Source organism: Nymphalis io, chromosome 3 (assembly GCF_905147045.1).
Source record: "Nymphalis io chromosome 3, ilAglIoxx1.1, whole genome shotgun sequence".
Taxonomy (NCBI): domain Eukaryota; kingdom Metazoa; phylum Arthropoda; class Insecta; order Lepidoptera; family Nymphalidae; genus Nymphalis; species Nymphalis io.
Genome location: NC_065890.1, coordinates 12,018,135 through 12,045,581, shown reverse-complemented (window position 1 = coordinate 12,045,581; position 27,447 = coordinate 12,018,135). Strand labels below are relative to the sequence as shown.

The window sequence follows — 27,447 nt, the reverse complement described above, 5'->3', positions numbered from 1 at the left end:
CAACAGGCTTTAGAACATTATTTTCTGTGCCATATTGAATATTAAATCGAACCATGTGTGGTTATAGTAATGTATTCAAATTGAATGCTCCTCGATTGGCGCCCCAGCCAAATTCTCTTGATTCAATCAAATCAAAAGTTCAACTCTACATAATATATCTTTTTAAACTTAAATGCAATTCTGAATTATTTTTAAGTCAATTTTATAACGTGAAATCATTGAAATAAAGTGTTACAGGAATAAGCCTTTTTTGCAACAATTTTCTTTCATGAAAAATCCTATTTAAAAATAATGCGACGTGCCTCTTGTACCTATATGTTATAAAACATGAATAAAAAGAGAAAAATAATTTATATTAATCACCAATCGAATATCATGGCTTATTGTCTTCCAGTCGGCAGCGCAGGTGGATAATTGATCGAGCAAACAGCGTGGAATTTGGTGAAACCGTTACGCAATGCATTTTTTAGGGTCTGGTGGGGGTAGTCAGCGCTTTTCAGAAATTACAGGGCGGGAGCGGGGTGCGAACGGCGGGATATGACGTTCGATTTAAAGGGTAGGCTGGGGTGGGTAACGGAGCTGCAGGGCTGTTGACGGGCGGCCCGCGCGTGCGCGCTCAGCGGGGCTGCCGCCGCCCGATTTCCGCACGAACGTTGACAGTTCGTCCGGACTTCCTCGATACCGCGCGTCCGCGGCGCTGTACGCCTCTTACCCGGGCGATCCAGCCCCGCGCTGCCTGGCTGCCGGCCAACCTGCCCCGTGCCCCGTGCACTTCGAGCGACGACGCCGCCGCTGCCGCCGCACATGGCGTATTGACGGATTATTTGTTCATGTAAGTACCGGGTATTTTATTCGTTGTATGTGCTTTATTTTCCAGATAGAAATTCGGATGCTGTGCTCGTTGTAGGGGATGTTGATAATAATTATCGGTCGCACCGTTGTGTTCCCGTGCAAGTGTTTTTGTGTTAGAAATGTTTTTGTGTACGTTTTCATTTGTGAATGGTTTATTTATGTGGTCATGTGATTCATTCCGGAGTATTATCCTAAAAATATATGTGTTTTAAGTTCAATTGTCTTTCTGTGTGCTGATTTAATTAATGTTTTAGAATGACGAGTGATGATGACGAATACCTATATGATTCGTTTGTTTTTTTTTGTTATTTCATTTGTTTTACGTAAACGTAAATATTTTGTTCAATAATGTTAAATTGTGAAAAACATATTATTTTATAATTTTAATTTAAATAAATTGTCAGCTACAATCAAAACAACCAGAATAATATTATTGTTCTCATATTAAAACAATGAGCCGCCAATGGTACTAATAGATTTGATTACATATTTTTACTCGCAATAAAACTAAAACGATTACTTTAACGATCGCACATTAAAGCAAACTTAATTACAATGTAGGTTATCAATGAACTGTAACGAATACTGTCTACATAACATTAAAAAAAAATCTGGAGAAACATGGTCACTTAATTTTTTCGTAATGATATAATCAAACATAGCATTACCTATTTTATTACACATTAATACTTTATATAGGCTATACGTATTACTAATTATTTTACGAAAAGCCATTGTCTATTTATCAAGTCAGTTATCAAGTTTGGCATTGAACACTACGCACGCGCTTATGTTTGTACAGATGCGATCGGTAGCCATGTTCCTGAAAATACTTAAGCCGAAGAAAATGCTTAATAAGCCACTATTAAAAGGTGCCTTATAATTGCATAATTAATTGTACGTAATTAATCCAACCAATACAATAATATATTCGGTTTTTTAAAGATTAGTATCGTAATCAAGTTTCAAGTCTATCAGTTTCATATAAGTTTATTGTTCATTTTTTTTTGTAGTTTCATATGAGTTTTATTCAACGTTTTAAACTTTTAATTACTAACTTAATTTTTATTTTGCATGTTTTTCAAATTATTTTACATATATGCACACTAAAACGAACAACTTAATAAATGCATTTGATATTTGTATTGGACATTTCTATAATAGGCGAAGCTCATATTGTCCTGGATTTTCCTTAGGTCACTAAAGCAATTATTCAAATATTGTAACCGGTAGTTGGCGCTACTTGCGCGGTGATGAATGCGCGTAAAACTTTATTGCCGACATTAATTTAGTCGTGACAGCCATTCAAGATAGAGTTTGGGCATTTTTTAATATCATTCATTACACCTTAAGTATTACAGTCAATAGTGAGAAATCTCGAATGTACAACATTCCGATAAAATCCGTGTTTTTGTACCCTTTGCCTTTTTTGAATAACATTAATTTATAAAAAAATATATATTTTTAACGATTTTTAAACTGTCATAAAAAAATCTTTTTCCATTTTGAAATAGGAATAAAAAGATGTATTAGAATAAAACAAATTTATTTAATAATAGGCCTAATAATTTATTTTTTTGTGCGTATCAATCCGCCTAGACTGATTACATGATAGAATGCAATGGAATCGGTGTGAACGACGATTAGATAACAGTTAAAGAATTTGGTAAACCTTTTGTTACAGGTTGATTCAAAAAAAAGAGTTAAACGAAAAAAAATATATAAACAATATGACCTTGAGTTACGTAAATAAATTCTTGTTTAATAAAATATTTGCTATTAATACATATGAATATAATATATATTTTAACATAAATATATAATATGATAACATAATTTAACAGAAACGATGTTCCATTCTAATCTTTTTTCTTAATGGGTCCAAGAATTCGTAACTCGTTTCGTTTATTAAAATTTTAAATTATATGCAAATAAAACGCGAGAAAGACAGGTTCCAAATTAGTATATAATCATATTTAACACTAAAACTGTGACGGTATATAAATTCCTTTAAAGATTTTTAGACGTTTCTATTATAAACGTCGAAAATTTCCACTCAATATATAACTAAAGCGCTTAAGGTACTAGATTTACATCATTAGAACTTGGATTTAGTACCATTGCGCAACCAAATTGGTTCTTATAATAAAAATACTTTTACTTAGTTTTTATTTAAGTAATTCAATTAATATATTTATTTTATTTATAATAAAAGTCTCCTTTTAGTTCACCTGTGTTCTAATTCCGTAGCGTTATCATAATTCAAATGGCCTTGCTAATAATGATAAGAAAACACATTCGATATCCAATGTATTGTTCTTTACACTGCACTTTGTTATTCATTTGCTGCCTTAAAATTATCCTATCCTAATATTGCATAGAATAAATATTCGTAGAATATACCCTACTTACATTTGAATGACTTACAATTATTATTTTATTTTATTTATAAAGTATTGTTTTGTAACGTCATGTTTACGTCATTGGGACAATCCATTTCAATACATTTTGTAAATAACAAACGAATGTTTTTCGAAATAATGATTATTGCTTAATTAATTTTATTTCAGTCAATATCTATTTTGATATGGCTTATAAAATTTAACTTGACATTTGTATGTAGTAAATTTGGCAGTCTCTCATTGAAATTTTACATTAATTAAAATAATGAAGTATCATAATGAAGGACGTTCGTATTCAATAATTCCATATAAAATTGTATTATTTAAATTAAAGATATTAATGTAAATGAGTACGAAAGATATAAAAACAATGTCAATAAAATCTCTACTATGTTTTCTATGGTGGTGTTTAAGCACTGATAAACAATAATGATAAGCATTTGAGGAACTAATGCTATCAAGGTCTCCGTTTTTAATGACTTTGTGCATCATTTTTGTTTGAGTTATAATAAACATCGTTATGTCATGCGGCGTTATTTTTTTCTTCCTTTTGTTTACGCGTAGATGTTACGATGATTGAAATGCAGGGCTGTCGATATATTATATATTTTTAAATTTTTATAGAAGCAAACAATTTAATTTAATTAAAACTTTTTGATCAAACGAATTTATAGATTTTAATGCTATTACGAACGTAAACATATATAAGTAAAATAAATAAATATACAAAAGTAGAATACAATCATAGGATATTTTTGGAAATGAATACGAGTAATTTTACCTTGATTGATTTAACCAGTAATACATTAGTAGTATTTAGCCCCGTATCGGTTGATAAATATTCAACATGTATTGCTAGTCGACTTGCAGTAAATGATTGTATTTGAGGTCATACATTGGCTTTGAGTTAAAATTGTGAAAATTAACAAAACCTTGAAGCGAGACCGATCACGGGAAAACTACGAATGCGGTAGACGCGGCGTGTGCAGAATCGGCTGCACTGCGACGACGCCCGCGAGGGGCGCCGCTCTAGCCATCTTTTTTTCATTTTGCGTGCGTCTTTTTTTGGCAGCGCGCGTTAACCTTGGATTTTTTCATAGCGAAGCGCTGCACGTACGCGCGCAAGTTTCGGATAGTCGTAGAGCGTCCCCCACTCGGCGCGTCCGAATTTTCTGCATTCGGACGTTGTGAGAAGTTTTCGGCGGTCGCATTCGCGAGCGAGGCTCCCAGCGGTTAGGAGCGACGCGGTCGTACTCGAGATACTGTGTACAGCGCACGACGGCGATCGGCGCCAGCGCGCGTTGCAATATGCGGAAGTGAGGACGGACAGCGCCCGCAGCACGGTGCTAGTGTTACTCCAGTGATACACGCAGTGAACGCACATTCAGTGATACGAACTATGATATTTGTGAACGGCTCGCGTAGAGCACTAATGGTTTTGTTTTGATAAAATCAAGGACTGTGGAATTTGTCATTCATGGAATCGAGGAAAGTATTGTTACCGTAATATTTATTTTGATGTTTTTAATCTATTCGACCCGTTGGGGTATAAAGTTTAATATAAAGTTTACTTGAATAAAGTTTTGTCTTATTTGCGAGACAATCTCATCAGTCTCCTAATAAGTATCGGAGTATGCAGCCTTTGATAAATACTTGTTGACACCCTGCGGCATGCGATAAATATTAAACGAACAGGGGAGTACGGCAGATTACGCCTTAAAATGCACGCTTCAGAGAACATTTTTGCACACAACTCATTCGCTTTCCTGGTTTTGCATACACGTGCTGCCGCTTTGGGGCTATTGAACTTGATAATGAGACAAACGTATTTCCTCTTTTTTTATACACCTATATTGCATCACTAAAGTTTTTGCACGATCTCTGCGACCGGTTTCATACTTTTCATTTTATGTATAATAGCAAACTGAATGAATTTTTTGACTATAACGTTCGCCGATTTGGGCCTGTTGAGCTGTAGAAACATGCTTTTAATAAATTCATCAAGGAATCCAGTTTAGCGACAACGTTCGGTAATAATTATTATGGTGAATAAAGCGCGCGAGTAGGCAAGCCCGGAACCACTCCGTGAGGCTAAAACTGGTCCTACGACGCATTAACATTTGCATAGAAACTGTCAATGTGGCTCCGTGGTCAACTATTAGCACCTACCGCGGCCGCCCGTCCGCCCCGCGCTCGTCTTCGAGTACTGCGCCCGCGCCGCCGCGACGTACGACACACGCACTTTGTAATTTGTTAGTACCTATTCTACTCGCCTTAAACAGGGCTTCCTAATTATTTAACAGAATAAAATATGAATAATTTGTAAATATATTTTTATTATGTTTATACATTTGTATTTATTTATATTCATAAAACAAGTCATAAATATCATAACAAAACGTAATTTAATAAACAAATGAAGGTACTGGTATTCGAAAATAAGATTTTATCATTTATAAATAATATTAGCTGTGAATGATCATACTACATTTAATGTTACGTGGAGAAATTGATACATTAAATATAAGAATTATATCATACTTATTACCTAATTACATATACTCAGTTAGAAAAAATACCTTCTAGGTCATAATATTTTATTTTAATTAAAACCAGTTATTCGAAGGTCACAGATAAACTCATAAAAATAAGCCGGCCCTCTAACACATATGTCGATACATAGTTATTCCATTAAAATATAAATAGATGCTATACACAAAAAATAATGAGATTCCTAAACATCTCAAGGAAGACGTTGGCGCCAACTTCATATCCAGCGCTTGTATACTTTAAATATAATTTATACAGAAATAAAAATAGTTTATTTAAAAAAATATATTCCTTTGTTTGTTATTGAGCAACCTAAATTATTGGCTACTGGGAAGCAAGTGCTGGTACGAGGCCATGTACAATTTATGGCGCCTACAATTTTGTATCGTGAAACTACTCTGAATAAACGAATGAGTATGATGATAGGCTTTTAAACTATATGTATGTATGACTTGCATTTTTTTCTTTCATAACGGATTTCTTAATTAATTCAACAGTTTATATTATAGTCATCATTTAAAAAGTCAAGAAACTTGTTAAAATTATATCGTTTCGTTCTTTTCGTTAGTATATTTTTTAAATAGTTTTTGTTTTAATTAGTAATTCCGCCTGCAGCTTTGCCTCTGTCATTGGTGCTGGTCAGGTGCTAGATACCCTATAACTTTTCTGTACTTCTGACAACGTTTGTGATCGGTTGAGTTGTTAAAACGTGAAAGCGTAATGAACAAACAAACGCTTTCACGTTTAAAATATTAGTTACGTTGTTTCAGAAATAAGATATACGATAGATTGCAATCAGCGCCATAATAATTATGTATATTCATGGCTTATTTATCGAAAACGTTTCACCGATGAGGTAATATTAATAGGTTGTTTTTTTTAATGAACCTCTATTTTAACTACTCGATACTTAATAATATATCGTACTTACGTCTATCTAAAGTTATGATTTCGGTCGTAATTTATAACAAAGCCGCTTTAATACATCCTTAGCATTGAGCGCGTACGCATTTTATGTTTTTTTTTGTTCTCACGGCTTTTTTGAATGGATTATGTAATTAAATTCGTTTGGAGTTTTGTGTTTTAAAATTTACACTGATATACAGTGGTTTTTCATATTACAATATTGATTTATGATATGACAATATTTTACGGTTCACTTTTGCTTCATAATAATATAGTATATATTTTTTATAATTAATATATTTTTTACATTTTTTTAACCGTTAAATAATGTAAAAGATATAAATATATATTATAGTAAAAAGATTTATTTTAGTAGTTTTTAGTATTAATAACTCTGAAATATTGTTTGATAACGTTAGGTATTTTTGTATATTATAATCAAAATCCGTTCCGTTTGTCTCTATTAGAGGAAAAAATATATAGCTAGGTTTGCTTAATATATATTTACATAGAGATTATACTTTCAAATTAAACATAAAACATAGGACGAGGTACCGATACCTAAATCATAATACAATTATGTGTAAGCATGATCTTTCTTATTATGTTATACTTGAAGTAAATTAACTTTTAAAACTTACGTTTGAGAAAACATTATTATATATTTTGTCAAATAGATAAGATCTACAAAACTAGCACTTAGCTTGAAGATATTATATTACATATGTTTGTGCGCCGTCAGTATGTAATACTTGATATCGTTGTGTTCCGGTTTGAAGGGTGAGTGAGCCAGTGTAATTACAGGCACAAGGGACACAAAATCTTAGTTCCCAAGGTTGGTGGCGCATTGGCTATAAGCGATGGTTGACATTTCTTACAATGCCAATGTCTAAGGGCGTTTGGTGACCACTTACCATCAGGTGGCCCATATGCTCGTCCACCTTCCTATTCTATAAAAAAAAAAAAATGTTCGGACACAGTCGCATTTTATACCTCCCTTCTCTATAATAGATAGATTAATCTTTTGACTGTTCTTGGTACAATAACATTTTTATCAAATCAATAAATATTATGCTCTCATTTTTTACATTCATCTATTCATATTGGATTTTACTAATTAATTATAAATATTTTTCTATAAATATATTCAAATTATGTCTATAGATAGATAGTTATTCTTATTTACGGATATGTAATAATAAGATTTGTAAAAATAACCTATTAAGGCTTAAACGTGTGTATTACAATACGTTCACTGCTTAAATACTAGCGAATAAAACACGTGGTATCTTTGCCTTAAGATAACCTTATATTTCATAGGCACACTAAAGATAAGAGTTTGATTAGAGAATCTTTTTTAGTATGAAACTATGATATAAATTCGAAATTTAAATAGAGCTGTTGTGATATATTTTGTTGCGATTGTTTTTTTTTAAAGTAATAAAATAACTGTTGGCAAGTGTTGATATGTTTATCTTTTCGCGAGCAAAAGAGGTTATTGTGTATTTTAAAAGTAGAAATTAAACAGGAATCTGCTTATTATTTTCTAATTAATTCAAGGTTATAATAAATTCATAAAAACTTAATTAATATACGACAAAATCAAGTTAGAGGTCTTCAAAGTACCCATAAAAAAATATAAATTTTTATCTATGATTTTAAAAAGGGTTCTTTCAATGTAAAATCTTAGTTATTTGTTAAAATGTGTAATTAAAACTTTGGATTCCATGTTTTTTTTCATTTAATACTTAATTTTCGTACTTTAATTAGTTTCATTATCATAATAAAAGGTGTTGCAAATGCAAATTTTATTACGATATTCTTTAAAGTGCGACGGTAACAGTTCCAAATTTCAATATGACGCCGTAAATAATTTTGACTCAAGTAAATAGGGAAACTGAGCTATGGATAGGAAAAACATTTACTTAAAGTAAAATAAGTTTTAATCTATTTACCTATATTTTTATAGTTACCTAATAGTTGTGTGATTTTCTCAATGTATTTTTCAACCGTACGTACGTCAGCCCAGCGGTGGGAGAGGAGGGAGTTAGGTACAAGGATATCTCGGAGGGCCTTCGAGGCGCGACGCTTACGTAACACAACCAAGGTCGCTTCGTATTCAATGCGTTAGTGAATAAGCATTGTGGCCTGCGTGCAATATATATGTAGTATGGCGTTGTTTAAACGCAAAGGCAAACTAGGCAAAGCCGGTACTGTTTCATTTATTTAGATCTGATATTTAATTTTATAGGTATTTATATATCCTTACTAAAATTATAAATGCGAAAGTGAACTTGTTTGTTTGCTTGTTACACTTTGACGTCTTAACTACTAAGTCGATTATGATGAAAATTTTCATATCCGTTGTCAGGATTACAGAAAAGGAAATACTGATGCTGGCGCATACTATTAATATTATAAATGATAAGAAAGTAACTTTGTATGTCTGTTACGCCTGCGCGCACGGCTAATAAATAAGCCACTGAATCGAAAGATGACGTTTGGTGTGAAGCAAGCTTTAACCAAGAAAAGATATAGGTTACTTTTTGTATAACAAAGGTCTGAGCCTACAATTTAGTATATATCTAAAAAATATTTCGTTAACACGTCGTAAGCATAATTAGGTGTAGTAAATAATATGACGAAATTTATTTTTAAAATTCAGTTAAAAATATCTAGAAATGAACGGTTTTACTTATGAGTATTTTCGAGGGTGCTTAGTTAAAAACTATTTGCTCGTTTTGACATTCATCATTGATTTGATATTCAAAAGTATGAGAAGCATCATTGTTTAACTAATCTCGCCCTAAGCGACCTGGATAGGGAAAGATATGTAACTATATGTATATTATTATCGTTATATTGAGGCCTTAACTTTTGAAATAAGAATTAAAACTTACAATTTAAAACAAATTTAGTACCCAATATAATTATAAAACTTATTGCAAATACCTAAAATAATTAAAAATAAAACTTATTAAAATGTCTTTGGTATAATTCGATTTTCTATTTTATATTATATTGTATTTAAATACTATCAGTTACCTACATATTAAATACGACTAACATTGTTTTCATTGTTTGTTATTACTTTATACGCCAAGCATTTTTAATGACTTGCATAAAACGTTTTTAATAATAGGATTTTTCGTTTTATTATTATTATTTTATGAAATGAAATTTGAATATTTTCACAGGGTACGACGATACACGGTTTTTTGTTAATATGAAACAGCGGGAAACCAGGTCACCAGCAAAATCATTAACTAGACTGGTCGACCGTGTTTCCAATCGTGCAGTGATAGAAACGCACTCCTATATTCCCAAATAAATGTGATTCGGACGAATGAGGTTCGTAAGGTTAGATGTAGGGCGTAATCTCGGAAATTATTTATCCGATTTTGAAAAATCCTTCATTTCATTTCAATATCATTCATATCAAAAGGAATTTTCGCGGGGATCAATTTTGCAACGTTAGTCGACGAAAAAAATTAAGAATGCTACCTTAAAGGTAAGAGATATATTTAGGTATGAATGTTTTCTATGAAAAAGCTGGAGCTTTTTTTTTATGAAAGAGACGACATACCGTACCCCGTCTGTTGGGGTTCGCCAGTAATTTATAAAGTCACAACCGCATAATTGCTACAATCAGTAGGTGAAGGTTGTTAACTTTAGTCGCCTATAAAACGCAATACTTTGTCCCATAAACCTTCTCCTCAAAAGGGAGAGGAGGCCTTAGCCCAGCAGTGGGACATTAACAGGCTGTTACTGTTACTGTTACTTTGTCGGTATGTTACAATCTTATTATTTTATCTTTGTTCCTCTTTTTCTTTTTTTTTATATAATGTCAATCAACTGCCGACCGACCAGTGCCAAATGACGATTGCAATAATACCAAATATAAAAAAATAAGGAAGCGATCAATTGATATCAATATAGAAATTTAAAAAATCGAGTTGAGACTTGAATTAATAAAAGTCTAATTTGTATGATAATGTATAATAATATATAAAAATTATTAAACGAAAAAGTTATTTTTTTATTAATAAGGAAAATAAGTACAGATATAAAATAAAATTATGGACAATGAATTTCGGAGCATTCATAAATACATACTGTGAATTGTAACAGTATATTTTTTGTTAGCGCTACTTGTGTAGACATTGCTTGAACCTAGAAACTCGTCTTGTGTGATGGTGACTGGTAAACGTTGACACGTGAGGGTTAATAGTCCGTTTTAAGTTTAAGAAGTATGTCGTTGTTCTATCGAATAAGTGTTATAAATTAATCTATTTGCATAAAGTACAACACGGTTTGGTTATTATAATTGAACACTATTATTATTTATCACAAAGCATATTATATTATGTATTATCTTAAAGATATATATTTGGGAATATTCCATTGGTTTGGTTGCAGAGCTCACATTTTAAGTGGTTCTGTTCTTCTTCATTCTTTTTAATCATTACTAATATTATAGAAGCAACCGTCTTCAGACGCGGGCCAAGCCGCGGGCGGAGAGTAATATAATTACGCATCAGATGCATATAATTCAAAAACGGAATCATGTTTAGTCCGTATGTGTGTAAACATACACACACGGACATCCTCCAAAAATAGAAAATGAGACCGCAATATGTGGAGATTTACAATAATAATTATAATTTTATAGGGAAAAAAATAATGCGTTCATTTTAATGTTAATTTTAATCCCATAAACATTTGATGATTGTATTGTAAATTTCATTGTTATTATTTTTATTAATTTCATTGCTCTTATACAACAATGGGTATGTATGTAACCTGTGTAAGGCAGTTGTCTACACGAAACAGGTTTCACTCGATGTTTTTTTAAACATAAATTTGGGTCAAGGATTATTTCTTTTCAAAATATGAAGGTCGTTATTTTTAATTTTATTCGTGCAACGCGGAACTCCGCTCCCATTGTCCGTGAGCCGTGTCCAAACTATAACCCTTACGCATTTACATAAAGTACGACACGATGTTTACTAGCTTTAATTATTATAATTGGACATTATTATTATTTATTACAATGTACATATTATTTATTATGTTAAAGTTAAAATATAAATTACTTTTTTATTAAACATCGCAATTGTTGGCTTTTGGCTTTTATGGTCTTTAATGATTTAGACCAGAAGTCCTTCAAAGTTCTCTTTGTTTCAACTTGAACTAACTAAATTTACCTTATATATAGCTAGCGGCAATTTGAAGTACTCGTGGTACATATACGAGTTATATATTATATAATTTATGTCACGTTTCGACATTAAGCACGGAATTTTAGCAGTGCTGTCTAAACTTTATACACATAAGCGCTGTTTAGGCGATTTTAAGTTAATATTTGAAAGAAGAAGATATGCCATTGTTTAATAATTATTCTAAACAACAATTACTTTTAAAATTTATAATCAATAACAAACAATCAATTCAACCGTAGATGGCTATTAACTCGTTTAATATAAAATAAGTAGGTTTGATAATAATATTGATACAGTTTTGAAAAGTTATCATATATGTTTGATTGTCAATGATACTGAAATCTTAGATGCTCCCTTATGCTTGTAATTAGAGTCACTTACGTTTTAAATTGGAACCAAGCTGTGATGTACCACGAGCTTTGTGTTCAGCTGCAGTAGTGAAAGGTGTACATCCATAGCGCACGCACTGAATCGCTCGCGCATGCGCCTTGCTTCAAAACGACTTCGGAATTAGGCGCGGCTCTGTGCTTTCTCACAGCTCGATTTAGAAGACGAAGAATTTATTTCCGATATTAATAAATAAGAGATTGTTCGATTACGAAACGGTTCATTATATTATTATTATAGATGATCATTTACTTTTATTGAAAAAAATATTTGTATTATTAATTCGACTTTAATATATTTTAAAAAGTCAAAATTGTATTAATTTTATTGATAATACTTCTATTTATTTAAAAATAAATAAGTAAATCAAATTCTACAGTCTAGTTTCAAAGATTATGATACTTTCTACGTTTGTTTATTGTTTGGTACGCCGTACGAAATGTGCTTGTGAATTATGTCACGTTGACTTTAAACAATGAAACAGAGTGTGTAGTGCGAGTTTTTTTTACCTTATTCGATAGCGTTGAATTTTACTGCGATTTGTATTGAAAATAGCACCGTCTAGTGACAATAATCTGATTTGCATTCAATAATAATAATCATCAAAAGTTTCATAAAAATCAAGCTATTTCTTATATAATTAAATTGTACATAGTAACGCCTCCCCCTCGCAATCTTTCCAAAGATTTTAATTCTAAGATTAAAATTCTAAGCTCAATAATATTACTTAAATTTGTCTTTAACATGTATACATAGACTCAGAGGTTGTGTGTTGCGAAACGCAACCGTGCGTGTGCGCATTGCAGCGGCATGCAACTTTCTATTTTGACGTGCCCCCCTTCGCCTCCCGAAGTGGGCCCCTCATTTGCCGGAAAAGCAATGCAAGTAGAAAGTCATAGTTTTTGTGATACCTAAAAATTATACTTAGGTGTTTAAGTAGTTATTGATTTTACGGTATTTTTATATACAATCTTTTAAAGTAAGTTTATATTTAATTTATTTTTCTGCGTTTACGTTCATAAGGTTTTTAAAGTACAAAACAATGTCAAAATATAGCTGTTGATAACGTTTTCATTATATACATATATTTTTGATTAATGTATGCAATATTGCTATGATTTTATCCCTATCGGTTATGAGAGCGAGGGTAGAAGAGTGCACTTGTGTACGCGCTCTTAATTTTTTTATACATAAAAGGGAAATGGACCATCGATGAAAAGTGCCGCCAATAGATATTGGCGTTTTAAGAAATATTAACCATCCCTTACATCGCCAATGCGTCGCAATATGTCTTACTCCTTTAATCTGGAACACAAAAATACTAATTATTGCTGTTTGGCGGTAGAATATGTAACAAGTTCGTGGTACCTACACAGACGGGGATGTACAAAGCCCTATCCCCAATTAAACATTGCCCCTTATCCGCTCTATCTCCTGCGCAGTTGACCGGTCTAGTCAGACATTACCACTAGCTTAATTTCTTATGGCTTTATCACAGCTGTCATACTATTACGTACACATATTAAATGCATCTGAGTCGTTTGAAATTTAGAAAACAGGCCTGCATACGTTTCGACATCGGCTTTCGTAATCGCTTGCTAAGAAGTCATTTGCATACTGACTGTGTCAGAAGAGTAAAAGGTTTACGTAGCGATTATTTTTATACGGTACGATTTATAAATGTACGGTTAATTGCATATATATGCATTGCAGAAATTATGAATTGAAACTTAAGTCACATTATATACTTTAGAAATAAGATTCTGGTATGCAATTTTGTTAACTTTTAAAGTTATTCATCTAAATTTGTTTGATTTAAAATTTAGACTTCTTTATAGGAAATTGAATGAAAGTAAACGCATTCAATACTTTTTGATGAAGGATAAATGAAATGAATGAAGCGTGTCCGAGCTCATTGAGAGGCGAATTTTAAGGACGAATATGCGTCTAACGATCGTGTATGTAACATTCAAATGCGTCTCCTATCCTGTACTGAATTACATGTTTTTTAAAACGAAGTTCATAAATATTTTTACTTGCAATAATATTTATAACTTTATGGTATTAAAAGTATCTTGGAAACATTTAAATCAACGCAATAAACAAGCGTGTAATCATTATGTTTTTGTTTTGAGCAACGTTTGTATGACTAGACCCTCCATACATTCAAGCAATTTTCGACCTTATTGGTAACAACTTATAAGTCATTTGTGTATCATATTGTGAATCAAAGCACCGCCTTCCTTTCCAACCGTGATGGAGTTATTCGGAAGTGACCCATCAGATTCATATTCTGCAATTTCTCTTCTATTGCCTTTTATGATATTTTTTTTGAGATTTTTATTTATTTGTATTGTTGAGAGTTTAAAATTAATGGTGGACACAAACGTGTTGTCTGAGGATTTGGTATGCCTTTCCTATTATTTGATTTATTTTTTTGATATCCCTGCACGTTTTTTATTTCCAGGCAGCATTACAATTTAAATTTTAAGAGGGATCTAATATGCTATGTCCCATGTGCCTTTAATTACACTGTCATTAACTGTTGTATAGACTGTTCTTCCGCTTTTTATTTTAATTTATTTTTATTGATATCTGAATGATTTAATACTTATTATACATACTTTTTTAAAACTCGTATTTTGCACAGGCAAGTTAAATTTTAACGATACTTTAAGATAGTGAGTACATCACCACATTTATAAGCTATATACCATTACTATATTTAATACATACTACAATATACAAAGGGAATTGGTCGGTACGTATGTTGTTAGCTCGCTACGGAATGCCTTATTTCCGCATAACTGTGTCCCAATTGTGAAGTCAACGAATGCATATTAAAGTACACACAATTTGGGAGCGATATTAGTTCCATGTCACGAAACGAAACGTGAGATGATGATTTTAAATAACCGTTTCGAATAACAACGGCTACTTTTGATATTACAACATTACACTGTAGACAATTAGGTTATGCTTTAACTTTTTTCAGACAAACCGAACTGAAAACTTGTCGTGTTTCATTGATATTATGTAAATTCTTGCTATTAAACTAATAAAATATAAGACTATGACTGTGACCGCTTAATAAATAAATAATATCTTATTTCATACATTTATGTTTAACCGTAACAGCCTGTGAATGTCCCATTGCTGAGCAAAAGGCCTCCTCTCCTCTTTTTGAGGAGAAAGTTTGTGGCTTATTCCACCACGCTGCTCCAATGCGGGTTGGTGGAATACACATTTATGTTCAGTTGTTATATAATTAGAAATGAAATCTATTACATATAATGAAATACGATTATTTTTTTATTAATACCAATAACATACAATTTGGTATAATTTACAAAAAAAAATTGTCGTTTTATTTTAATGTCAACAATTCACACAAACTCATTGCATTTACTACAGCGCTTAAATTGACGATATTTACGGTGAATGAGAACGGGATTACGTAACAAAAAGCACGCCATGGCCACCTTAGACTAATAAATAATTTAGAAATGCCATAGAAGTAATCTGTCACTGGGACGCTGAAGGCATTTTGTCATATAACTATTTATAGAGTGAATAGGCATCATCTACGCAAGCGCACTCCACCTTAGACTGCATCATCACTTTCCATCAGGTGTGATAACAGTCAAGCCCTAGCCTATATATTTAAAAAAAAAATAGGTTTGACTAACATGAACCATAATTCGACTGTAACTGTTTTAAACGGTAATGTTATGAGGTAATGAAAAGAATGCGTCGTGTCTATTACCTTCGTGTTATTTCGGTGTTCATAAACAAAGCGCAACCGTTTTGAGGAATGTTTGAAGGTCGCCCTAGTTGTGTGGTGAATCTTCCGCTGCATTTTATATTCTGTATACTGAACAATGAGGCTTTGAACTTGGTTTGTTTATATATACGAATCATACTTGTAATTTTTGAATAAGTGTCTCCTTTGTTCAACTGCACTCTGATAACGTGAAGTCTATTTAGAAACGTTTCTAATTAGTGTAAAACGCAATTTTCAGTTTTGTATCAATACTGTGACAATTAAGAAAATTTCTACTACCATACAATAGACTATTTATTATTTTCATAGAAATAATTTATAAGCTTCTGATGTTAATTTGACAGTCATGATATCGTTGTTTCCGTATAATTCTTATCGTCGCTGCTTTTATGACGTCACAAGAAATCCAACATGCCTTCTGTTATTTCGATTCCATCGTCACATTTTATAATGATTTGGTTTAGATAGCAGTAGTTTGTAGAAGTCAGCCAATGATCAAAGGTTCAAATACAGGTAAGCGCCGTAGAGTTGTCATGTGCATAATTTGTTTGTAATTCATATCGAGCTCGGCGGTGAGAAAAAAAATTGTACGGAATCCCAGAGTCCCAGCTGTGGGACATTAATAGGTTTTACTTTCGTTATATTTAAAATATTAACATGTTGTAAGTAGTTTTAGCGTGTAGGTGAATTAAATATCGTTTTCTTTGTAAGCGTTGCGTGCCGTATAAATCGGTATTGTTATTTTTTTTATTACGGAACATTTCGTTTTAAGAACACTTTCGATACCTGTCAAGGCCACAACTTTAAACGGTTTATATTTATAATAAAACATAACAAAGTTATCAAATATTATCATCTTATCAATCACATAATAATTTCATCATTAATGCATCATAATGATCGTGTTTTTTTAATCTATATTATAAAGGAAGAGGTAATCACCGAAGCCACAAGTATTTTCTTATACAGTATGAAAACAAAGCCTTTATCAAATCGTTAAATGAAATGCCAGGGTGAACATAAGCTATTTATTATCATGTTAAAATAAAAGGGTTTTTTCGTAGACCAATTTTGCAACGTGAGTCGACGAAAAAACGGTCGAGTGAATGCGTTTTTCACGTAGGCTACCTTAAAGGTAAGTGAATGAAGAAAGAGTAGAGCTTACGAAGAAGTCCGCGACGTATTACGGTTCTCACAAATTGATATATAATATTTATAATTAATTTTAATATATTATACAGGCATGATCATGATATCCGGGTTTTGCTAATTTAAAAATAATAACCCTACGACACAAAAAATAAAAAGTTATCTGTATTAAAATAACAAATTATTCGTAAGTCCAGAAGTTTGAAGTTTTACAATATGAATTGAATAAAAGAATTAATGATAAGAGATAATGTTAAATAAAAGTATCTCCGCCGCGTCTGTGTGTACGGATTATTATACGGTATTAACCAATTAACGGAGTGATTCATAAGTAAGGTTTAGTCGTATAATTAATTTTTATTTTTTGTAATTTTCCTGAAATGTGAAGAAGATGGTAGAAGATGTCTGAAAAAAATATACAGACTTGGAGCTTTATTTATATTACGATAAAAACGTTTTATGTAGCACGGGTAGCGAGTAACACATAATCGGCCGTCCATCGCGCCCATAAAAATGTCACTCGAAAAAATATTTTTCTACGGATTCTTCTACACATTCGGTTACTTTTCAAAACGAATCAAAAGTACTTTTACTTGTTTATATAAATACAATTGTCATATATTATGTAAAAGATATATTACATTCTCAGTAATTTAAGAACACTATTGAAATATGATATAAAATTTTTCGACAATCCCACTAACTAAAGTGACTAAAGTGTATGTATACGAGATTTTATTTTAAATATTATTTAATTTTAATAAATATAAATAAATTATTTTAAGTTTTTTAAGTAAAATGTGCAATAAAATGAAAATGTAACACGTAACTTTCTTAAAATGTTGTTTCGGTATTATCGAAGTTTTTATTTACACATACATATAAAACAAATCTTCAATAAGATAACGTTAGAGAACGTCCCGTATCTGGGCGAGAATTGTTATATACGTCCGTTTTTCCCGAAGTTTTCCCATTTCCCTCAATAACATTTGAATAGGGAATGTTTTTGATGATTTTCGCGGTTCGTGAAGCGTGTTAACCCAAATAGAGGGCGGACATTGGCACATCTATAGCCGAGGTTATTGTTTTCCATTCCAGTAAGTAAATGTCCCACTGCTTCATCTGGTTGTTGGTCCCGACTTATACATGTGACAGTATGTCCCGATACAAGTTTACTCTCGATGTTTCCGTTTACCTATGAGCATGAGTTGAATTATAAATACAAATTAAGTTCACGAAAACTAGTGTAGTATTTGCCGAATTTGAATCTATCTTTGGTTCAGTTTGACGAATTCTACTCACGGAGCCATCTCGGCTTATCGGCTTCCTTTGAAATATATATTTTTCAATGTCATTATAATTGATATGGCTTAAACATTAACAAATAATAAGTCATTCATGTTTATTCTTGAGAAACTTTTTATTTGAAATGTAAAATGTAGTGTCGCGTCTATAAAGTAATTACTCTATGCCATCGCCGAGTGACCGTTGCCGCGGCACTTTGCGCAACTCGGTGCAGCCGTCCCCCTTCTCCCCGAGCTAGTGCGCGTGCGCGTGTGCTGCATTCCGGAACCGGGTCGCAGCCGAAATTCCTCCACCTCCAATCTAACTTGGCCTCCCCCCTACGCATAGAACAAACACGCACAATACGCCCCAAAAGTTCAGCCAATACTGGCGGTGTTACGTGCACGCATGCAAATATACAGTTAGGTCGTAACGGAGTGCTGGGAATCAAATCGATACCGTATCGACTCGGCTCATGCTTTCTGATGTTTTAGGCCAAATGGTTGAAAATTATAGAGCCACGTTAGATTTACGGTCTACAGGTAACGAATGTATTTCTTTGCACCGCTCCGAGTCCGCTTAGAGTATTTGAGTTCTTAACTTATAAATAACATAGCTAATAAATAAACTAGAAATATCAGACATAACATTAGTACTTTTGATATTATGTTTATGTTATTACGATGTCCGTGGTTTTTTATGTATTGTCAATTTAATTAATAGTTTTTGAGAGTGAAATGAAATGTAATTAATATAACAATGAGGCAGTAATCGAAAACATCAAATCATTTAGATAATTACTTTATTTTTCATTGAGGTATTTTTTTAATTGTAATTATAACTCAACTTTTGAAATTAAATTAAATAAGTTTATTAATATTTTTATTATTACACAAGACTTACATGATACAATTGACTTCCGCTTATTTACTTTTCATTTCCTAATAAGGTTTTATATCTGGACGTTCTTGGGAAAACTCAATATTTTTGAAACATTCTGTGTTCAAGAGCAATTTTTTCTAAGTTAACAGTAAATTATTAATACTAACATTGAACTTTCAATAAAAAATTGGCAATTATAATTAAATTCAATAAGAAAAAAATGATTTCTCATGAGAACTCATTTAATTCACGTTTATAGTAAATTATATTATGATATTACTAATAAACGAAAAGGCTTTTTTTGTAATGCGTAACAGAAAAAAATACTAAACCAATGCACATAAAACTTATACCAGATGATGTAGCGCTTTCCGGAGAAGGTTTTAGTATATGTATATAATTGTACTTCGTAGTTTCACTTTGAATTAAGACAAGATTATTGACGTGACAAGCGTGAATTTCGTGTGCTTCTGGGGGTCAATAAAAAAAATATCCGTACAATATTTTAAGTGCGCTACGTCACTAATATTTAGAAATTCACTTTAATAACTAAGTCAATATACCTTTTCCAAAATATAACACACTTCCCCCTATACTTAAGTCGTGTTTCAGGGCGGACACTTATATTTTAGTCATTAGGCGTCCGTCGCTAAATAAGGCATCTATTTCAAACTACCCTTGATACAATAAAAATCGATAAAATTATGTCCGTTTGGTATATTGCGTTTAATAAATAATGTTGCCGGCAACGTGAGAACCATCAATCGTATTTATTAAATATTTATCGGTCAGACCCAGTTTATCGACATAATCGTTTGTGTGTTACGAATTATTCGGTTTAAAGGTCGGTCCATATGTAAAGTATGTACACACAAATACATATATAAAGTACTTCAGAATTTCATAGTTTATTTTTAAGTCTTAACTTAGCTTTCTAGATCACATACTACCTACTTTAATTTTTTTTTTAATTGTCTTTGTTATATTTTAGATTAAGGTCTCTTACTTTGAATTCTAGGTATAAAGATCGCTTGTAAGAGATTGTTTAAAGCGATAAGGTTTTATTGCAGTCTAGTTTTAATTAGTTTATTTATATGTAACATTTCTGTTTTTAACTTTTGTGCAATAAATTCTTTTTTTATGTTAACATGTTAATAATGTGTATTATCTATACAGGGCAGGTATCCGAGGCGGCCCGGGCATGGACTCCCAACAGCAGCAGTACTGCCTTAAGTGGAACAGCTTCGGCTCTAATTTGGCCACATCGTTCGCGAACCTCTGGAATTCAGAGAGTCTTGCTGACGTCACGCTCTATTGCGAGGGTGAGTGTTCTTCTCTTAAAGTTTTTTCTAGTGTAATAGACAGACCATCTTCTACGACCTGTATGAAATAGTAACCAATCAACGTCAATACGCCTCCAACCCTGAGAACGAAGATGTTATGTCCCTTGTTTTGTAGTTACACTGTCTCAACAAATAGAAATAATAATGAGTGCGTGATATCTACTAAAAGGGGCTTGCACAGAGGCGTGCCACGAAAAGCTAGAATGTGAAACTATCATATTATATAATATATAGGATTAAGATTATATTGTGTCAACATATTCGGATAAAAAATCTGACTACGTTAGCACTTTCTTAAAGCTGTTTTTTTATGATATTTGTGTTCAAATATTGTAATGATACGTTTAAAAAAAAAACGGTCTCCGGATAAAGCCTTAATCGTACTGGTGCGAATAAGTTGAGTACTGGGTTGTACTTTATAAGCAATAGGTGCTGCTAACGTCTGGTTTGGGCGGGCGTTAAAAGAAATGTGTTCCAAATTTTTTTTTTAATATTATTAAAAAAATGACTTACAGACGGCACTAACAGTTTTGTTTTATATATTATTCATTAACACAGTTCATCAAGTCTCGGCTCTTAAATATCGTCGTTTAATTTTTTATTACTGGTACGTAGGAGTATATATACAAACTAAATGCTTTGATTTTTTTTTTAAGCTTACATGCAATTTCGTGATTCGTACATACTTGATTAACAACCGTCCGCAATTAAGGGATTATGTGTGAAATTTAAAATAACCATTAATAAATCTATGATAATACCTTTGTTTGTTAGTAAGCTAAGAATAATAAGACTTACTCGTATTGCTTGTATTTGTAAATTTTAGGTTGTTTCAAATAAAATCTCTGCTGTGATAAAAAAATTAATAACAGTGCTGTTTTACCTTTACATAGCCTTTATATCATTTTATATGAGGATACGTGTTTTTTGATCCGGTCTTTGTAATCGTTCCAATCCTACAGGATTGGAACAATATATATATAAAAATATAATAACAATACTTGTACTATAATAACGGCGTACTACCATCAAAGGTACGAGCATAACTACTCAAGAGAAAAATTTTACAGAACAGAAGCAATTGATCGTGTAAATAGCGATTGTCAGAAAAAATATTGATAGCGTGTTCAGGCGTTACGTCTCACATAAAACTACACTACACATTTATCGTAATTACAATGCTTTGTCTTCTTCTTCCGAATGTCAATTTACTGACGTCGGAAAAGAAAAATCGGTATGTAACGATTCAATCTACAGTGTTTTTTAGTAAGCCGGATATTATAAGCACGTAAAAGCCGGTGGTTCTGCGTCTGAATTATTTCCCGTTGTGTCGGATCTTCTGTTCCATCGGATTATAAGAGTCAGAGCGTGAAGAGTGTTATGTTGTATGTTTGCACACATTTGTAGACAGTTTTATTATTGTGGTATATGGATGCGCAGGCGCAGGTGCCTCGTCGTAAAGACCATTTCTGACAATGTCAATGCGGCGCCAACTGTCCTTTATAATTGGCTCACTCACTTTTCATAAACAAACAACCACCCAGCTGTTACTTAGACATGCCCAAAACTTAGCCACCGGATAATCGTATCATGTTAAAAGAACGTAATATATTTTTTATGTATCTATTCTAAAGCGTGTTTTTAAAAAGATAACTAATGATAATAATTTTAATAGAACAAAACGTAGTCTTGACGAATAATTCTTTTCAATGATCATAAAAAATAGCATCGAAATCAACAAAACAAAAGATAAAATAAAGAACAACTTAGTTTTGTTTTGAAGAATAGTAAGTAATTATTTATTAGATATCAATTCGTGTCGTACGTTAAAAATTGTAATCAAAATTTTTAGTTCTTTTAGTTGACTGAATATGTTTAATATATATACGCATATGAATTTTGAGTTGTGGTAGACAATGTATATTCAGCAATATCGTCTACATTATTTTAATATTTGTATTATTGTAGTATTGTTAACTATTATTAAGATTAATTAATGTTTATTATATTCAATGTAATAATGACATTAACCCATATAAAAATAACTCAATCTAAAAGAAAAATCAAACTGAAAACATTCACGTGACAGAAGTCAGAGTAAAGTAAAGGGCAACACAAAAAAGTTTCTTGTTTTCTTCATAAACAGATTTTTTTTAATTTTTTGATGGCATAGGCATAAAGAAAAGAATATTTTACTCCTTAGATCGGAATTGTTTCCGTGCTTAAGCGACGCTGTCTAATTTTAGCAATACGCTTATATAACTTATATATGTTTGATATATAAATTATAACAAATTACTGTCAATTAAATCTTAAAAAAAATTACAACGTTTAAATATAAAAAAAGAGGTTACGACGAAATGTTTTTCGGTAATCTAAAATAAAAGATCATTTTTTTATAAAAAACCAACACTAGATAAAACAGTATTTAAAAAAAAACTGCTTATGATTATTTTAAAACGAATATATATATATTGAGAATGCTAATATGAGGTTTGATATATAATTTTTAGTTTAAAGCGATTTCACACGTCGCGTTTTACAGTATTTTTATGCGCGTAATCAAGCTGAACGCACGCAAATAATGAGTCATAAAAATTAATGGTTTCATAAAAACAACTTTGAAAACATATATCGTTTCATAATAATAACACTATTTTAATCGGTAATATTAGTGTAATAAAAATTATATACATACAGGGTTTATGTTAGTATATAAACATTGTAATTAAAAACACTCATTTACAAATCATGACCATTTGCATTCAAAGCAGCATTTTCCCGTTGCATCCCTTTACGAACATTAGTTAAATATGCTTTTAAATATTTTCATAAATCACATATCTTAAAAAACGATGGTATTATTAAATGTTTAATTTTATTTTGTGATATTTAGTGTGTTATAACATTAAGTCTATGGTGATACAAATCATTTCTTACATGTAATTTTAAATTGAGATATTTTTGTAAATATTATCTAATAATTCGGTGAGAAACTCTTATATTGGTCTGTGTGTCGCGCTTTCACGGCTAAATCGCTAAATTAATTTTGATTGCATTCGGTATGAAGCAAGCTGGAACCATAAGGAAATACATAGTGTACTTTATCTCTCTAAAGACAGGTGAATTAGCGGTGAAGTATTTACAAAGAAAACATTATAATTATCTATTTGTGTAATTAAATCTATTTTTTTCCATTGAACTCTTTAGCACCAAAGGTTATGATCGTTTTACTGCGTTTTTACAAGAGCGTTTTATTCAGAACTTTGCATATGAATATGTCTTATTTAGGAGCATTGTCGAGGCCAGCGTCAAACACATTCGGCAAACAAATGCTCAATCGTAATGTGTGCTAATTGATGAATTTTCGAATACACTAACTTACCGCGATGTATGTTTCCACTTTGATTGTATATTTAAGTTACTTCGTATGCGTGTGTTAAACATTTTATGTATAAAATTGGCATTACAGTAAAATTAATACACATAATATAAATACATCTTAAATATGTCTGTGGTATTTTTTATTTTGTCGTATTATATTTGACGATCTTATTTGCATCTAGAGGTTTACTGATGTATCGAATATTTTGTTCAATATTATTAATTACTAGTAAAACCAGCGACTTCTTCATCGTCGAATTCAGTTTGTGACGAAAATCATTCAATTTGGCAGATATCTTGACGTTCACACTGCTTATTTGAGTTATACGTATAAAGTATTTAAATTATTACGTAGCATCGGTAGTGCAAAATAAAATTATGGTTATTTTAGTTTTTGAAACTCGCAAATAATGATATTAACTTAAAAAGGAGGCAGTTGTTTTGAAATCACAGACAAACATTTCAATTTTACTTATTTGTATAGATGTATTGATAAGCCTGAAATAGTGGCCAGCATTGAAATACTCCTTATAATAATTCATTTATTTGCATTTGTAACTTCTTGCCGTTTTGAAGATTACTGCAGACAAACAGACACACACTAATAAAACGATTGTTTCGTGTTTGGTAATTCGCAAATAGCCATATTAACTTATAAGAGGTTACCTTGATATCACAGACAGACTTCAATATTATTTATTTGTTTATATATCATTTAAAATTATGTTTAATTATAATAGTTTGATTTTATGACATATAATATAATAAATGTATATATTTACGTAGATATATAATATTATATATTTTTTATCACGTGTTATTATGATAAACTTGACCTTATACGAAAAAAAACTACTGAATTATAGATAATTGCGCTAGCGTTAATGATACTTTCAAGTATCAAAATGCCTTCAATTTACTACCTAAGATTTTGATTTTTTCTAGTATTGCTTGAAATGTTTCTATTACCTCGAAAATGTATTAAGTTCTACGTCTCATAATTTTCACCTAACCCAATTTTCTTATTTTTACTAATTGTATATTCAATAGCCGAGATGGCTTAGTGGTTAGAACGCGTGAATCTTAACCGATGATCGTGGGTTCAAACCCGGGCAAGTACCACTGAATTTTCATGTACTTAATTTGTGTTTATAATTCATCTCGTGCTTGACGGTGAAGGAAAACATCGGGAGGAAACCTGTATGTGTCTAATTTCATTGAAATTCCGCCACATGGGTATTCTACCAACCCGCATTGGAGCAGCTTGGTGGAATAAGCTCTAAACCTTTTCCTCAAAAGGGAGCGGAGGCCTTAGCCTTAGCCTTAGCCTTAGCAGTAGGACATTAACAGACTGTTACTTTTACTAATTGTATTGATTCAATTAATGATATATGACAATTAATCTATTTATACATTGCACTTTAAATAAATAACGGATTAATTAAAGTATTTTTTGTTATCATTCATTGACCAAACTAGAAAAAATGAAGGCGAGTGGTCGTTTATAGTAGCTATTTATATGTACAGAAGATAAGAAATGCCATTAATGATGTTTTTAAATTTAAACTTGAAAAAAAATCTCCATATTTTTACTGAATTGTAAAATTATAACTCAAATCAAGATAGTAAATAGGATGTGACAATTCAATCTATATTTTCTTCCTTAACAACAATTACGGCTTAAAGGTTATCAATAGTAAATAAAAAAATATATATTTGTTTTTTAATATTATTTAAGGTATACTTCTGTTTTTACAATGAAAGGCACATGTTATCGTCACATTTTAAGGAAAAATACGCGAGAAGAAATTTCAATTCCGCCACGTGATTGTCACGTTTTAAATTTATTTTCTTTTTTAAGCATAAACGAATAAAACCTTTTAAACTCTTTATTTAACTTTTAACCGGATTGGAAAAAAAACTGGCCATTTCTTTGTTCAAGGTTTTCATAATATCTGGTGTGAAAATTTTTGTTCAACAATCTTAAAAATAATAACAAATTACAATAAACTTTGAATTGTTTCAAATTGTGGTACCTTGGTGTGGGTGGCACCTAACCAGACTGGCTGACTGGAACCATTGGATTTTCGGTTTAAGACATTTTACCGATAATCAGCAATACTAAGTATTGTCGTGTTCCGGTTTGAAGGGTGAGTGAGCTTGCTAACTACGGTCACAAGGGACATCATATCTTAGATCCCACGTTTTTAGGCGCTATGGCAATGAAAGGAATGATTAATACTTCTTTTTAATTAAAACAAAAGAAATGGTCTTTTAATTTTATTTGAATATGTTTAGTTATTACTCACGCACTTTCACGGTGAATTATTGCTATTAAGACGTAATGTAAGTTAAACAGCCGCAACAACCGTGTTCTTTGACAAATTACCTTTATACTTCTTTGAAGCATTGACTTTGAACGAACGATTAATTTATATTATATAAATTTTATTAATAATATTCGCACTCCTTTAGGGAGTTCTTTCGTAACACATGCAATAAATTATCGCCATTTATCGCTATAAGGCGTTAACATCGCTACATGCATAGTTGTCCGCGAAATCTTGCGAAATTGATAAAAAGGTCGTTGACATCATCCGATATATTTTTTTTTATCCTTACATTTTGCATAAATTGTTTGATAAGCTTGCACGCATTCAGTTAAATATATAATATTTTATTTTATAATTATATAAGATCGTATTTGATTTTCGAACAACATTTTTTTTAAATCTTTGCTTGAGATGTAAGAATCTTATATCGGCTTAGATTTTTTGAGTTTTTATATCTTTATTATTTTCCCGTCTTTTAATTTCATCAATATCGGTAAGAGTAACAGACAGATTGACAGAGCCAATTCTCATTCATAATATCAGTATATATTATCTGTGACTGTTACGTCATTTATTCTGCAATTACAGTACAATTTAGTTTTGTTGTATTCCGGTTCGTGGAATGAGAGAGTCAATGTAATGACAGGCAGAAGGGGGATACTAATCTTAGTTCTAAATGTTGGTAGCATTGACGATGTAGGGAGTACTCTTATACTTCTTACAGTACTGTGGTAGGTGTCTGGGGCAAAAATAATAGCTCAACGGACGCACTTCTTATTCTTAGCGATGCAGGTCTGAAATTCAATTGGGCTAATTATTTTTTATTGTCCTTAACAAAACTTGAAATTTGTTATTTAAATATTTTTATCGATTAGTACATTTTTTATTATTTTTTAAATAATATCGGCAAATTTTAAAAAAATCTATGAGTTTTTATTTTAAAAGTGTTGCTTACTCCGTTTAAAAAAT

The 27,447-nt window shown here is 31.5% G+C and overlaps 2 protein-coding genes across 2 annotated transcripts in view; both read left to right on the top strand.

Moving 5' to 3' along the window:
* LOC126781252 (larval/pupal rigid cuticle protein 66-like) overlaps window positions 1-27,447 on the top strand; it is a 271,467-nt gene that overhangs the window by 214,307 nt on the left and 29,713 nt on the right. The gene's annotated exons all lie outside the window — the stretch shown is intronic.
* The window catches only part of LOC126781224 (zinc finger protein chinmo), a 45,422-nt gene continuing 18,663 nt past the window's right edge, over window positions 689-27,447 (top strand). The window contains exons 1-2 of the mRNA XM_050506111.1: window positions 689-832; window positions 20,595-20,740. Of these exons, the coding sequence (XP_050362068.1) occupies window positions 831-832; window positions 20,595-20,740 (148 nt within the window). The 5' untranslated portion in view covers window positions 689-830. The remainder of the gene's footprint in view (window positions 833-20,594; window positions 20,741-27,447) is intronic.